The following is a 15,778-nucleotide window of genomic DNA, read 5'->3' as shown; positions in this document are numbered from 1 at the left end:
GCTGGGGGCTGGGGGGAGGGGGGGGGAGCGCTGGTGGTGCTTGTCCGCGATCCGGCCGAGTGTTCAGAAGCGAGCAGTGTCCTCCACACGTCCGTCTTTAGCCTGAAGAGCAGAGGCACCAGACAGACTGCGTGCACAAAGCAGACGGGAGTGCATGTGAGCGCGAGCTCGCGTGTTTGGGGAAGTCGGCGGAGGAGTGTTCACACAGGACTGGCACTGCATACTCAGGTTTCAGATTCCACACAGGCAAATGACAGCTCCGCCACACTGCCTGCTCATTCACACACGCACACACACCCCTCTCACCCCCTGCTCTCTCTGTCTCCCTCACTGCACCTCTTCCTCTCTCTGTCTGCCTCTTACGTACATACTGAGCCAGACCCTCAGTAAGGGGTGACAGAGCCCGAGTGAAACAGCCCAAATTTCTACCAAAATTCTGAGCCCTGCCTAACCTTTCACATTAAACTATTGCTACTGATATATTCACTAAATAACCGTATGGGCCTACAGCACATCTGTGTAGTACAGCTGGTAAACTAATAACTTTTAGATTAACTTTTATGGAGAGAGTGTTAACAAAAGTGTTTAAACTCTACTTCTGTCTTTTAGTCAAATAAAATGACATGTCAAACGCAATTATGCTACTGAAATACATGAATGTAAATATCTGGTGTATTTACACTTATGGTACAGTATCTGGCCCCTACTAGGCCTCTGTTCCGTTTGGGTTCACTCATATCTTGTTTGTACATGGTAGTGTGGACTCACACCGGCATTTGTGGTACGCCATAAACATTTAGAATTACGGTCTTTTCTATTTATCCAAGTGCGCATGTTTTAGTCTTCCTTAGACACTTCAAATATAACAAGAGAAACTTCAAAAACAGACATATTCTGCAAATACACTATCCATTGTTTTTATGCAATGCACTGTTTTTGGTGCATGTCCAAATCGTTTAAAGGAACAGAATTTCGTTACCAAAAATCTGAAGGTATTACTCGTGTTCTGGAGTTGATATATTAAATACGAAGCTGGAATTTATAAAGACTGAAGCTATTTTGCCTTTTTAGAAAATCATACAGTACTAAATCATTATTAACAACCTCTGAATCCTTCAACGGTAAAAATGAAATAACAGCCACTCGCTTCCTAGTTCTTGGAATGTCCCCCTTGAGAAACAAACTTCTGTTTTGGAACAAAGACTAACTTAAATGCACTTGGGCTAAGTTCGCTCTCACTTACTCAGCCAGCGAAGCGAACTGCTCTGCCGTCCAAGGCCACGAAAGCGCTTCGCGCGGACGCTGCTTCCCTTACATTCTATCCAGTGCCAGACAACACTGTACGCCGTCATTACTCATGGCTGCCCCCAACTGGAGAAAACGGGCCAGTTAAGCACTTTCAGCCCTATAAATGGAAGTATCAAATAGTTACCTGAGTTTCTCTTAAAAGCATTAATCTGTAATCCAACCACAGTGTAATCGTGTTTCATTGTGTAGGTTCCTCATAGGGAAAGACACACTTTTTTAAGCATAATGAACAGAACAAATGATGTATCGCATCATACACCTTTCATTAGAATCTTACAAAGAAAATATTATTCACGTTGCATGAAATGGAAAACAATTTTAATTTAATTATAATGAACTTCATCTCAGAGCAGGCTAAGTTTGGGACAGGCTGCTTGGATCATTGGTCGTATATTATGTGAATTTCACATTACTCATAAAGATTTTTCAACTCAGTAGGTTACAAGCAGAGATAACTTATAATTCAACATTTGTATTATGTTAATTGTTATGTTATTGTGTTAATGTTAATTTGTATTTTGCTTTGGAAAGGGGTGTTGAAGGATCGTGGTGTAGGCATGGTGTAGGTACCTAAGAATACAACCTTAATTATTTCAATGAAGAGTAAATTACTTACAGATAAATATACAAATTTTTAGGACTAAAAAGATTTTTTTTCAAAACGCTTTTCGAGAGATGCCAGCTTCTGACTTAGTACACTTACAGTTTTGTGTTTGGGATAAGTTCAGTGTTTACTTTTCCAGAAACTATAGTTTTACTAATAAAAGCAGTTCGCCTTATATGCAGATTTCGAATTGTGCTGTACCTCTGCACACATTCTGCCATGGCGCTTTTCCCAGTACAAACTCCGGTTTTTATTTAACAAGGTAGTTCATTAGGAAGTGGCGCCAGGAAAGACAGCGGGAAGACAGCGACTTGTTGTATTTTCACAGTTGTCTTAAAGCAGCTGCGCACACCCATAAATAAGCACGGAAAGTGATTTTTGTTTAATTTTGTTTTGTCGTTGGGTGTTTTAATTTTGGAATCCTCCCTCAATATGCAAACACGATTTGTGAAAATTAGACTTTGTTTTGTAAAGGAAGCAACGTAAACTTTAGGGCCAAACAAAATCTTGATAAAAGGTAAACGTGCGATTTTCTGCAATCCTGAATCTAATCAATTAGAATTGCATTAAACCTCTAGATAAATTACTTAAAATATTCACTCATATGGCTAAATATAATCGGAAGGCAATATATCTTTAGAAATTGAACAAACAATAATAGGAATTTAATGTATCTATGCCTTTTATGTACATATACTAAATCAAATTTAAAAAGACTACTTTTCTTACAACCTGCTAATTCAGCAAATTAGATTGTGAAAATACTGCGAAATGTGCAACTTCAAAACTATACTTCAAAAATATACTTCAAAACCTCTCTGATAAGTTACATTTTTATAGATAAATTCTTATATATTAAAGTATGCACTTTTATAAAGTAGCATTAAAGACAGAAGACTCATAATGTAGAGTAGTGTTTTCCAAACTGGTCCACAGGGACCCACATACTGTACAGTTCACTTTTTTTGCTCCTTCCCTGCTCCCAGTCAGCAGTCAACATTTTTGCTTCCTTCTAGCTCCCGGGGGGCAAAAACGCAGACTGTCTGAAGGTCCACGAGGACCGGATTGGGAAACACTGATGTAGGGTGTTCCTGAGGCAGATCAAGTTAAGAGCTGAGAAGGTCCGGTATTTAGGGAGGTTGAGGCTCTCGCTGGGGTTGGCACCCAGGCAAATGCTTCTCAGCTGAAGACGCTGGCCAAGAAAAAGACCTGCATCATTACACTGTACCACAGACACTTTACACCAGTGTTTCCCAATCCAGTCCTTAGGGAGCTGCAGACTGTCCACTTTTTTGCAGAAATGTGCACCGTCTGGCAGGGAGCTGAGATGGAGCTTTACACCAGTGATTTGCGGTCTCATTGTGAGGTATGTCTGTCCGAAAATACTCAGCTGCCCACAGCCACTGAAGTGCATCCCAACCACTATTGTATAGCACTGCACAATAGGAAATGTTCTTGCAAACAGAAGAAATCTATTTTTTTCTTAGCTGTGGTACTGATTTTTATATTTCTTCTATGCTATCTACAATTCCTTTATGGAATTATGGCTTTTGTAATATATATTATTTTTGTAGTGTGTAGTTTGCCTGCCTTCAACTATAATCTGAGTCGGTATGAGTCGGTAATTCTTATTATAAAATGGCTATTGTGGTGTTATAATAACATTTCATTTACATGTCTGTGATATATTAATATATGATATCTTAAAGCACGGTGACAGTGGAATATGGCATTAAAGTCTATTGTTGGTGTGACATATCAGACGATATTTATGTTCCCCTGCCTTGTGTCTTATTAGACCTTGGATAGACTCCCAGGCCCCTGGGGTTGCAAGATGAATGGTAATATTCCTCATAAACCCAAGCATCCAAAATTTGGTTGAAACAAAATCTTGGTATGGACTTTCGCTCTCTGGAGCTGGACTACCCACCTCTGGCAGTGGAGATGTCCTGGGAAGCACGACAACTGCAGAGGACTACATTCTGGAACTGAAAATGACGGTCTGCGCTAAGGCAGTGCTGCACTTGTGTTGGACTGTGGTGCTGCAGCGTATAATCGTGGGGGAGAATACGCATGTTCATGCTGATATGCAACATGTCAAACACCTTTCAGCAAAGACACTTTGGCAGCACAGTTAGCCTCTGTGTCTTTCCTTCTGGGCAACCCCAACGAAAAGGCCATCTTCCAACTCTCATCTGCTCCATTACCTTCGCAATGATCTCACTGACAAGGCCTCGCACCATTTCTGATGGATATTTGGTAAACAACCCACTGAAGAGCAGATGGCTGGGTCATTAGCAAAAGCCGTTATACCTACCCCAACATGGGGATGATCTCAGTTCCTAGAGAACTACGCGTAGCTGGCAGGGCCAAATGAACTCTTTCTGGTTCCTCAGCTATAGCGACACCACTACTGAAGCTAACATTCAGGGACTTTTCGCTTTGTCTCTGTGCATCCAGGATAGACCACAGGCACTGACATTTCTTTTACTGAAGACTTATTCTAAAATTACCAACTGAAAAATATGGTGGCCCCAACATTACCAATAGAATCCAGGAAAGCTTTCATCTACCCATAGATCTTTACTGAAGAGTTTCCAAAAATCCCAAAAAGTCGACCCTGGGTTTCTCTACTATAGCTTATTACAGTGCAAAGTAAGAAAGGCAAACATTGGCCCAGCGACTTCCATTATACTGAATAGAGTTAAGCCATGATTTGCAGTGTCTATGATACATTCTTTCGCAGACTGTACTTAAGTTAAAACTGTGCCAAGTACCTCTAAGGAGGTATGAATGGGAAAGCATAGATGGCCCAGGGTAGGGTATGACTTCTGGGGAAGCCGGATGTCATTGTGCTGCCCATTTAAAGCTTCTCCTCTTCTGCATGCAGATGGCCTTGGTGGCCCTGTGTACTCAGCGAAATGGTAAGATAATGATGAATCATGGGAAAATGCTTTTCCATTGGCTCCATCTTCACAATTTTATGCCTTTTGGCCCTTCAGTGTCTTATGTTAGCAGTATTTTACTTTCACGGGCAGTAGGGGGGGAAACAGTCCCAGTGTTCAGACTGAGCATATCATACAAGTCACGGTCGTTAAATAAATCTGGAAGACAACGTAAGACGTCTTGGCAGAAATGGCCTTAAAACGTTTCTGTAGGACTACAGAGAGATGCCATTGACTAAAGCTCGCGAAAGACAAGCAATAATCTCCACAAGTACATAAACAATAAAGGCGAACCATAAGCTGAAAAATGATAATGTGGAAAAAATAAGCCCAATCAAGGCGAGGTTCACCGACAGGGACAGACATGTACGTAACAGGATAGCTGATAAACTCCACAAAAGTGCAACCTCAAAAACAAAGAATTGATTTAGAAACTTTATCAACCAGTATCAAAAACTCATGAACTTCAGAAAGCTGGAATTTTGTTTTCAGTATCTACCATTAGGAAATGGCTTGTATTCCAGGCCAGTACAGAAGGGTATTTAACATAGTGAAAGGTGCACGAATCCTGGGTCACTCTGACCAAAGCGAAAAGTAATATGATCATCTTTCATCCATTTCCTACAACTAGACAGGTTTACATTTGGAAAAAGTCAACTATAGGGGTCATTAGGTCTGTGTGATAGCATTGTACAGACATACAATGACCAAGAAATAGGACGCCATTTTTACAGGACCAAATGCATCCATTTAAGCAAACACTGCACTATGATAATCCCCCCATTCACACGAATAAACAAATTCAGGAGTGGTTTCAGGAACAGCATGATGGTCTATGATCCACATAGAAGTTCAATGATGATCTAAACATTGGTGAAAATGTTCTAGAGCAAAGAATGGGAGGCTATTGTTTTTTTTACTTGAAACATGGTCCAGTATCCTACTGTGTGCAGTTCCAGACGTGTAGGACATCTGACTGAGAAGTTATTTTGAAGAACTGCCACGTGCAAAAAAATATCTTCTAGCATTTTTGCTGCTCCACACAGAGGATTCTTTAATTCATATTATTCATGTTAAGCATTTGTTATTTTGTCAGCCTACCACATACATACAGCATAAACCTATAGAATATATCAATAACCGATCTTGCATTTCAGATGAGCGTGTGAGTCTGTGTATTTTTCGTAGTGCACAGAGCGCGTCTGGCCAGCGCTAGTCAAAGCCCACTCAATGCCAAAAGCAAACTCTTTTGTGTTTTTAATTTATATGTTTTCCTTTCGTCATCTTTGGCATCATATATTTGCGGCTTAAATAACTTTTCCCTCGATTGTTATGAATGTACACATCGATATATTTAATGTTCCAATTCATGCGTATATTGTGCTAATTCTTCTGAGTTTACATTTCAGCGCCATCTGGTGTCAGGACAGGCATACATTACTGTTTACCTTGTGAACCTCTTCCTTGTTGCAGGTAATCTGCATGGGTGTGACATATTTTTCTTTTAGTAACCCTGGACCCCGATGTGGCCCGGAGAGGGATCTTATCCCAAATTCTGCTCAGGTCATCAGAATCCCAGTGTCACGCTGTTCCGTACTCAATCCATACAGGCTTTGCTACATGGGATTGTGTTTTGATTCTTGAATATATTTGAAATGGTGAAGAGCCATAATCTTATGTTTTGCTCATCTAGCAATTTTTAAAATGATCTTTTACAAACGCATTCCATTCTTTTCACATGCAGTGCAGTCTTCTGGAGTATTCCTCGAAATTTCCCAGGCTTAGCGACGGCTCTACTGTATATAACAGCTTCTTATCCAGAAGGTCTCCATGTTTGTATGCAGTTGCATCTGCAGCGTAGCCTTCTTGACCTTCCAACTCAGGATGGGATATTTTCACAGCTGACTTGGTAGCACATTTAGATCCCTCAGGGAGACAAGTTCAGTAAGTGACATAGATGAATAGATGGGACTTTGTGGGAAAAGACATCAACCCCATTTATGAATCTGAGCTGGAAGACAAGGAAGCTTAGGAGATACCAAACCCGGAATCTGCAAGTCTCTTTTTGATAGCATCTTCATTGATTGAAACTTGATTTTACAGGGGGTGCCAGATATTACAATATTAATATGCAAAAACAGAATTGTGCAGAATGATGACAAACCAAGACCAATTATAAGAATGCGTGTCACAAAGAATGGCACGGAAAATACATGTTCTCGTGGGAGGACCTCTGTGCATAGATGGAGAGATCATGCAAATACCAAATGCACAAATCTGGGGCAGGAGTCAGCCCAACAGCCCGGGAGGGGAAAGGCCACTGAGTCATTATATCGATCAATATACATTAATATACTATCTGTCCTTCCATTTTCTCTACCTGCTTGTGCTATGCAGCTCACAGGGGGTCCAGAGCCCACCCCAGTGGCTATGCAAGGGAGGGAAGAACCCAGGAAGGGGTGCCAACCCAAAAGCCCATGCGATGCCCTTGGCAAGTGTCTCCACACCTGGCAGAGTACCTGGTGGAAACCCCATGACGACAATGGGAGATGCAAACTCCACACACACAGCTGCGGCAGAGACTCCCAGAGGTCACCCCTTAATATATTGCAATAAGTAAAAATATAATACATATAATACATAATTTAATATCTTAAATTTCGTCACTTTTAACCAAAGTGATGCACAATTGAGAAGGCAGGACCTGTCATTGCCTGGAGCAACTGGTGTTAAGGGCCCTTTGTAAGGGAGCAATGCTGAAGGATCTCTGCTGATCATGGGGTTTGAACCAGCGACCTTCTGATCTCAGGGTCAACCCGACTGAGCAGCACATTGCCCCAAAAATAGTTTATGGAATTGGAATCAACAAAACAAATCAATGCAAGAACAAGTTTAAAGTGTACAGTATGTAAAATTGTGTTTCGTCGTCTTTGTACGTTTTCCACTATACCTGCTCCTGCTGTATTGGCCATGAAATTCATTGAAAAGTGGTTTATTTTGAATTATTAATAGAATGAAGGCTAACAGACAATACATTTCATACAAGTTAATGTGTGATTGGTGTCATTAATTTGAAAGCCACATAATATGATTGTAATTTTGCAACTAAAATGCAATGTATTACATACATAGTAATTCTTATGATTTCTTAATTTAAGGATATTTCCTACTTCTTTTCTCCATACTATATTCAGAAGTATTAACAGACTCATGCAGTGTCTGGCATTTTTATATTTTTATTAAAATCCTCGATTGTATCACAGTAGACGCAGTACAATTCTGAAATCCGATACATTTATTCATTTTTTAAATGGAAGATCCCTATTTCTTGCATAATAGTGCCCTCCAGAGGTCAATAAATATTACACTGATCTTTTTATTTAGTTGTACACACGGGTATAGAAAATGAATGAATCATTGAATAAGTTGTATAAAGGCCTACCGTATTGGCGACAACATTTATAAGACGACCACCCCCCTCCACACACATATGCGCACACACTTGTTGGCAACTATTTTTAGAAAAAATGCGTATTTGGGATAGCGGAAGAACAGAAAAGAGCATGTAAAAAAATAGAAGGAGTATCTTGGGAAAGATTAAAGGCAAGCAAAAGAAAAAGGAGAGAAAGTCCTTCATGAAAATGTTGAAAGCCTGTGCTGAGGATTCTGAGATTTCTGATGATGAAAACTTTTGCGTCGTTTATGAAGCCCTTTGGCAACTCAAAGCCAAAGGAATTATGGGTAGAATGTGCACTATGCAGTGTCTGGACCGACGAAGCCTGTACTCCAGGGTTACCAAGACTCGTTTGCCAGCATTGTGACTCTGATTCGGAATACACACACACACACACGCCCATGTCAGGTAAACATACCTTTATGGGGACCGCTCATTCATTTCTATGGGAAAAATGCTAACGCTAACAATAACAACCTTAACCCCCCACCCAGTCTTAACCATAACCATAAGTAACTAAGCAAACTACAAGAGTTTTTGCATTGAGTTTAGCATTTTTCTCTGCAATCGCAGATTTTTATTAAATTGAGTTTTCCCTTATGGGGACCAGGAAACCGGTCTACAAGACACCCACGGTGATGAGTGTTTACCTGGGACTTGAGTGTTTGGCTTCGGGACTGAAATACTGAATACTAAAATATTTGGGGCTATAGCCCCGAGTGATCGGACCTAACGACACCCATGTTCATCAGGATAATACGCGGTTGGAAGATGGATAATTCTTGTCTGCGTTGGATATATTTATCCCTCATTGTTTTTCTCAGATAATCATAATGTGCTAATAGAGTTTAAATTTAGGGCTAATAAGCTTTATTTGATTGGCTAGTTTTTTTTATGAATGGTAAGAAATGACTTTGAAAATAAGTAATTTATTTTAAATATGACCATTTTAAAAATGATCCAGCACACATTTACTTATCTAAATTCTGAGGAAAACAAAAATCCAGAAAAATAATTTGTGCATCTCTCCATGAAGGTTGTAAAATAAAAATAAAAATTTAAATGAAAAAAATCCATCCATCCATCTTCCAAAACACTTATCCTTCTGGGTTGTGGGAGGTCCGGATCCTATCCCAGAAGCTATGGGCACAAGGCAGGGAACAACCCAGGATGGGGGGGCCAGCCCATCACAGGGCACAATCACACACCATTCACTCACACACATACCTCTATAGGCGGTTTAGTAACTCCAATTAGCCTTAGCATGTCTCTGGACTGTGGGGAGAAACCGAAGTACCCGGAGAAAACCTCATGATGACATGGGGAGAACATGCAAACTCCACACACATGTAACCCAGGCAGAGTTTGCATGGAACAAATACTAGAACCCGGGTTCCAGAGGTGTGAGGCAACAGTGCTAACCACTGCACCACCATGCTGCCCCTAAATGAAAAAATATAATAATAAAATGTGTGTCTGGCAGTGCTAATCTTCAGTGGTCCCAGAGTTAGTGTGACTAAGGCTTATTCAGTAATGCATGCAGATGAAAGACAAATGAATACATTTTTTTATGCAGCGTGACTTCCCTTATTTACTTTGCTTTATGTGCAAAATGTGTTAATAATTTTTTTTAAATGGTCTTAATTAACTGATTGTGCTTTTATCTTGAAGGTTGTTTCTTTTGTAATTGTTTCCATGAAGAGGACCATGGAATATGGCCTCTGCGCATACAGTGGAACGTACCATGTTTGGTAGATATTTTCACTTGGGAAAAAGCTAGTCGACATCGCTCAGCAGCCTGCGTGCAAAAATGTGGCTTGTCACTTCAAAGAATTTCAGGAATTATATCCTGTCTAGGTTTTGCTAGATTGCTCCATTTTAGCCTTAATCGTTTTTTTTATACTTGAATTAGTCTTCCGATTCATTGTTAATTTAGTAAGAGACCCAGACATAACTTAATTTCCTAGAAGGTCGGTGCGTGTAGGTGCTTTTATGCATCAGACCCTGTCGATAAACAAGCTGTCGAAGTGGGTCAAATATAAATACAACTGCGTGCTTTTGCCATAAATCACGGCTATTTACTATGGCGTTCGTGCACCTTTGTTTCTGAAGGGCGGTGCTGACGTGCTTCGGGAGTGAGATAAAGAGTATTTCTCACCAATGCTTTCCTGTTATTTTGCGGTCCTTTGTTTGGTTGCAAACTCCCTGCAACCCAGTTCTCAAGGGAATAATAAGGACAAGTAGGCGTGAACCTTATCAGACCCACCTTTCCCTGCACCACAGACAATCTGTCACGTTACACCTGTCCCAGCGACCTAAAGACTTGCTGTTCAGCACCCATAACTCGACCATGTCAAGGATGCCCGTCTTGCAGAGCCATACCTTTTATGTTAGATTTATGCCTAGTTTCCTTCTCAGCAACACCCATCATTCTATATCATGATTGGCGGATCTGCACAGGTGGGATTAATTGTCCCTCGTGTTCATTCCATTTCGAGCGATTCAGTTAAAACGAGGTGACTTTTATTTCTTGGCCAGTGATTCACTGGACATATGCAATCATTTTTTGACTTTGAGTTTATATTTAAGTATATTTTTTTACAGTTTTAGTTAACCTCATTCAGTTAAATGTCACAATAACTTGTATAGTGTATTATTAATCTTTGAAGCATCTTATCTCTAATTCTACTGAATGGTATTTGTTAAATTTTCCAGTCACTTTCCACTTGTTTTTGATACTTGACAAAAAGCTGTTAAGTGATGTTATGAAGGGTTTATCGGTGTTAAAAACTATATTGATTGTCAATCAGTTGGACTGGGTGGAAAAGAAAACACTTAAGACTACTAAATAGTGTCATAAATAGGAAATGTCAAAGGAAGTCGAGGAAGGTCAAAAATAAGATGTCAAGAATAGACGGCTAAAAATAGGAACTTGACAAGGAAGGCATTTTTTCTACCATGCTTTTGAAGTAAATGGAATAAAATTTGTAACAGTGCGATTTTTCATCTAAGATTAACACAATTATTTGCATTTCACTCAGTCATGCAGCTACAATTAAGATTATAAGTGATGTCTTGCATTTGCTAACTAATATGTTGCGTGACAAAAATACACATGAATGTCAACACTATCAAAAACAGAGCTAAACTTTGTCAGCAATGGTTGTGTCCTTTGGCGTTTTCCATCAGGGAAGAATTCAAATAAGCAAATAAAAAATGGCATCACTTGCTGCCAGGACTCCCCCAATGACGTTTGTCACTTGATAAATTCCAAATTGTTAAATTCCTGTCCCTTGCAGACACAACAACAACAGGAAGCGTGACCATTTTCACAGGTGTCAGGAAACACAGGAAATAAACAAGCTGGATGCTGGAAAACAACACTGTACAGAGAAGTCTCTGAGGTGAAGGTGATAAGAGTTATTTTTAACACTAACACAGGACTTGTTATGTGGAGATTATTAATAAACATGTGATGTCGCAGACACAAAAATGCGGAAGTTAGATAAAGGAAAAAGAAGAAAATTCTTTTCGGTAGTAGAATTATGACTGAAATGTAAGCCACTGGCACCCCCTGCAGGTCGCTCCCCTACCGCGCGTTCTTTGCTGATTAGTTCAGGCTCCAGTCTCCTTGAAATCCTGTACTAGCTAATCTATCAGAAATCGACTGGATGAAAAATTCAGATTTTAAATGTATTCAAAGCAAAAATGCTACATTGAGACGAAAAAAGTAACTAAATTCCCTGTTGAAGTACAATGTCAATTCACCAAAAAAATCAGTTCCTCTGGAAATACAAAAAAACGTTCATTTTGTTTTATATATCAGTACTAGAATTTTCGCATTCTGTGTTTGTACAGCTTTAGTAATTTTAGGGGTTTCTACAGGCAGATGCATGAGACCACGATGTATTGACGGGGGAAACTTTCCAAGTTTGTTCCATGGTATTATGTTGTATGTTTTACCACAATATTAGTCTACATCCATGCTGAATACATCCAGATGTTTTTTTTAATATCCAACTTTATTAGAGGCTTTTAAATAAGCAAGCAACACAAAAACATAAAAGACAGGATTTATTTTAAATTACTTTTACAATAATGTTTAAATAATATACAGAACTACAGATTTGGTATACAGTATGGCTAGAACAGAAGTCATCTTCATAGTATAAAACTTATATATAATTATCTCGTTTTTAACATAATTAAATATATCCATTGGATTTAATTTACTACTTTGTGGCAGTTACACTGAATAGACTAATTCTGAACATGTGTCAACGGGGATTCAGTCGCTTTGAACCAGGGGGTCTCTCTTTAGGCAAATCTGCATTCTGATTGCTGGTTCCATCCCCAGAACCCACCTCAGTCCCTGAAATGGAACAGATAGAATATATGAGAAGAAAGAGACAATCTGTCTTTAGAGATGCTCTTAGAGAGAATCCTTCCTTTACACAGACCTACTCTAAGCCTAAATAATGTGAAGATTCTTTATTATGCTCACTATGTTATACAAACTATTCTTTACTGTATAAGCAAACTGTTTGCAGAGTAATTACAACATTATCAATTTCCGTGACTGACGCATAATGGAATATTACGTTATGCATTGCTATCGTGATAAGAGAACACTCTCAATAGTGCATTGACGTGACAATCTGGGTCTGTGTAGTGACTCACCGGAGTTGGGCTGGTCTTTTAATTTACTGGCTCTTTTTGATGCTATTTTCGCAAAGAAATTGAAATTCAGACAGGCCCCAGTTTCCCTGTCGCAAATGCCTCCAGATTTGCAGTTGCATGTTTCGCGGCATTCAACTCCATATTTTCCATACACACAGTCTGTGGGAGACACAGATGAATCAAGATCTCATGCAGGTTTTTAAAGGATCACCAAAGACTGACCTCACATTACATTTACATGATTCTTCTAACAGTGGAATATGGTCAGTTCTATACAACCCTGAGAAATAAGCCTATCGGCCTTTAAAAACAAAAGAATAAAAATCTACGGGTGGTTTACATGTTTAGTAAACAGTCGTAAACAAACTGCATCATAAATGCCATTTGAAATAATTAAAAAAAAGAAAACCTCATTTGTAGCCTTTTTGCTATATATATATATGCAAATATATATATATATATATATATATATATATATATATATATATATATATGTATTATTTAAATAATATCTATATAATAATAATAATAATAATAATAATTATTATTATTATTATTACTATTATTACTATTATTATGATTATATCTGGCAACCCAAGCGACAGTACATAAGTATTTCAATTAGAAATTGATATCAGTCACGATTAACCACAAATATTGGGAGTCTGTAGAGGCAACGTATGCTGACACTTATCTGCTGGCTCTCCATACATTAAGTTATAAGCATAGCTTTAAATAATAAATAAGTAATATTTCAATTATATTTTGCAATACATCATACATGTTAGGGATTGTGTTGTATTATACTTAAGTTGGCTATATTAACGTATATAAACATTGAGAAAAATGCCGGTAAAGCATCATAAGATATACCTTTGCATATGCCGTATTCATCCCCGTAGTCGTCCTCTTCCTTGTAGAACTCGCAGAAGAGCCCCGGGCCGCACTTCACGCCGTGCATCCCCGACACGGTGCGGTAACAGTGCTCGCCCCTGGCCGCCGCGCACACCGGGCAGCAGCTGCAGTCATCCAGTACCGTCCGCTTACAGCGCTGCGTGCCGCCGCACAGCCCCACGTTGCAGCGCGATGGGCAGGTAGCTGGGTACTTGGGACCAGCAGCCCAAGTCTCCACCTCTCGTAGGACTAAAACAAGAAATATATTGGTAATGAACACATGCATGACTAAAGTGAATTATTTCACTGTTCTCTAGCTGCTGTGAAAGAAAGCACAGGAACCAGGTGCCTGACAAGTGCTGAAGTCTTGGGATGTCTGAATTATCGCATCAGGTTGCATGTTTTCCAGTTTTAAACAAGTTTGTTTTGTACATGGTTTGCCCGCGTCAATTTCCTCAATCCGGTGTTGTTGTCTAGTTGCCAGCCTGTCCCCTTGTTTTAGAAATCCGGCTTGGAAGTAGGATTAGCAGTGAATTGCCATCCAGGAATTGAAATTTGTGCTAAGTGATGTCATCGGTTATGTTAAGGTTGTTGTTGTAGTCGATATGAGGGCGTTCCTTTGACCCTCAATTCCTGGTTCCTTAACTGACCTTTGAATCGCGAAGAACCCCGATACCTACTGTAGTTCTCTCAGCATCATTTGGGCATTTCCTACAGAGATAATAATAATAATAATAATAATAATAATAATAATAATAATAATAATAAGCCGATGTGGAATATTGCTCTTAAAAGTGTGAAATGATTGAATGATAACAATAATTGTATTATTAGTTACTAATACATTTTGTTTTTGTTACACACGTTTGTTGTTGGTTATTTCGATAGTAAGACAATATCTAATATCTTTTTCTAACACCAGCTAATTAATACTGAAAAAGAAAGGACATATCACGATACAACCGTATATATATTTGAAAATATTTATTCTTAATTAGCCACTATTTAATGATATATTTATTTGGTCCATTGGGTTTTTTTTTTTTTTCCAGTAGGGGAAAAACTAAGGTATGCACATGACCTGAGTGTGTGTTTGAGTTTAATCAGCATTTTCCATTTTTACATGGTAAGATACTCATGGAACATTGTTCTCCCTGAAATTAAGGTAGTAAAGATGCAAGTGTTTCGATTTATCATTTTTCGGGAAAGGCAATGCATGTTTGTTTTCTAATATTTATGTGTGAGGGTGAGATTGGTAACACTATATCTCTGAGGTTCAAATTCTGCCCCTGCTTTCTATGTCACTTTGGACAAACACACCTGCTACATTAATGTAATGTAACCGTATATGTAATGTAACCGTAAATGTAATGTAACCGTAAATGTAGTATAACCGTAAATGTAGTATAGCCGTAAATGTAATGTAACCGTAAATGTAGTATAACCGTAAATGTAATGTAACTGTAAATGTAATGTAACCGTAAATGTAGTATAACCGTAAATGTAAGTACATGTTTTTTCTGCTTTTACTGGGTTTCGTCCTGCAGTTCAAAGACACGCATTTAGCTGATCTGTCCTTTCCAGACTGGACTGACATCCCATCCCAGGTCTTCTTGTGCTGCCCTGGACAGGCTGCAGCCTTCCCAAAGGGGGAGAGAACTGTCCTTCCTGGTTTTACTGGCCCTGCTTAAGCACTGAAGACTGTGAATGTGACTCTAGCAATGTACAGAGCGGACTTTACTACCGATTTTACCAGACGGCGACGTCACGCATTAGGATGCACTCCTTAGTGCACCTGCACTGTAGTAGCTGTAAAAACACCAGTGACCATACAAGCTTTTTGGTAACATAGTAACACAGTTACTACTCATGTACAAATCATGAACAAATATA

At 39.1% G+C, this 15,778-nt stretch overlaps 1 protein-coding gene across 1 annotated transcript; it reads right to left on the bottom strand.

The window, feature by feature from the left end:
* Positions 1–12,372: 12,372 nt before the first annotated feature.
* On the bottom strand, positions 12,373–14,311 carry esm1 (endothelial cell-specific molecule 1). The gene is made up of 3 exons (XM_049020609.1): positions 13,865–14,311; positions 12,992–13,150; positions 12,373–12,683 (listed from the first exon to the last, which is right to left on the bottom strand). The coding sequence occupies exons 1-3, from the start codon at positions 14,169–14,171 to the stop codon at positions 12,589–12,591; spliced, it is 561 nt and encodes a 186-aa protein (XP_048876566.1). The 5' UTR covers positions 14,172–14,311; the 3' UTR covers positions 12,373–12,588.
* Positions 14,312–15,778: the final 1,467 nt, after the last annotated feature.

This window comes from Brienomyrus brachyistius, chromosome 7 (genome assembly GCF_023856365.1).
Source record: "Brienomyrus brachyistius isolate T26 chromosome 7, BBRACH_0.4, whole genome shotgun sequence".
Lineage (NCBI taxonomy): Eukaryota > Metazoa > Chordata > Actinopteri > Osteoglossiformes > Mormyridae > Brienomyrus > Brienomyrus brachyistius.
This window is presented reverse-complemented; position numbering and strand designations above follow the sequence as displayed.

Coding starts and splice junctions, on each gene's coding strand:
- esm1 (XM_049020609.1), bottom strand. CDS start 14,171: ATGCATGTGTTCATTACCAATATATTTCTTGTTTTAGTCCTACGAGAG. Junction 13,151..13,864: donor TGAATACGGCATATGCAAAG/GTATATCTTATG, acceptor TGTCTCCCACAG/ACTGTGTGTATGGAAAATAT. Junction 12,684..12,991: donor AAAAGACCAGCCCAACTCCG/GTGAGTCACTAC, acceptor GTTCCATTTCAG/GGACTGAGGTGGGTTCTGGG.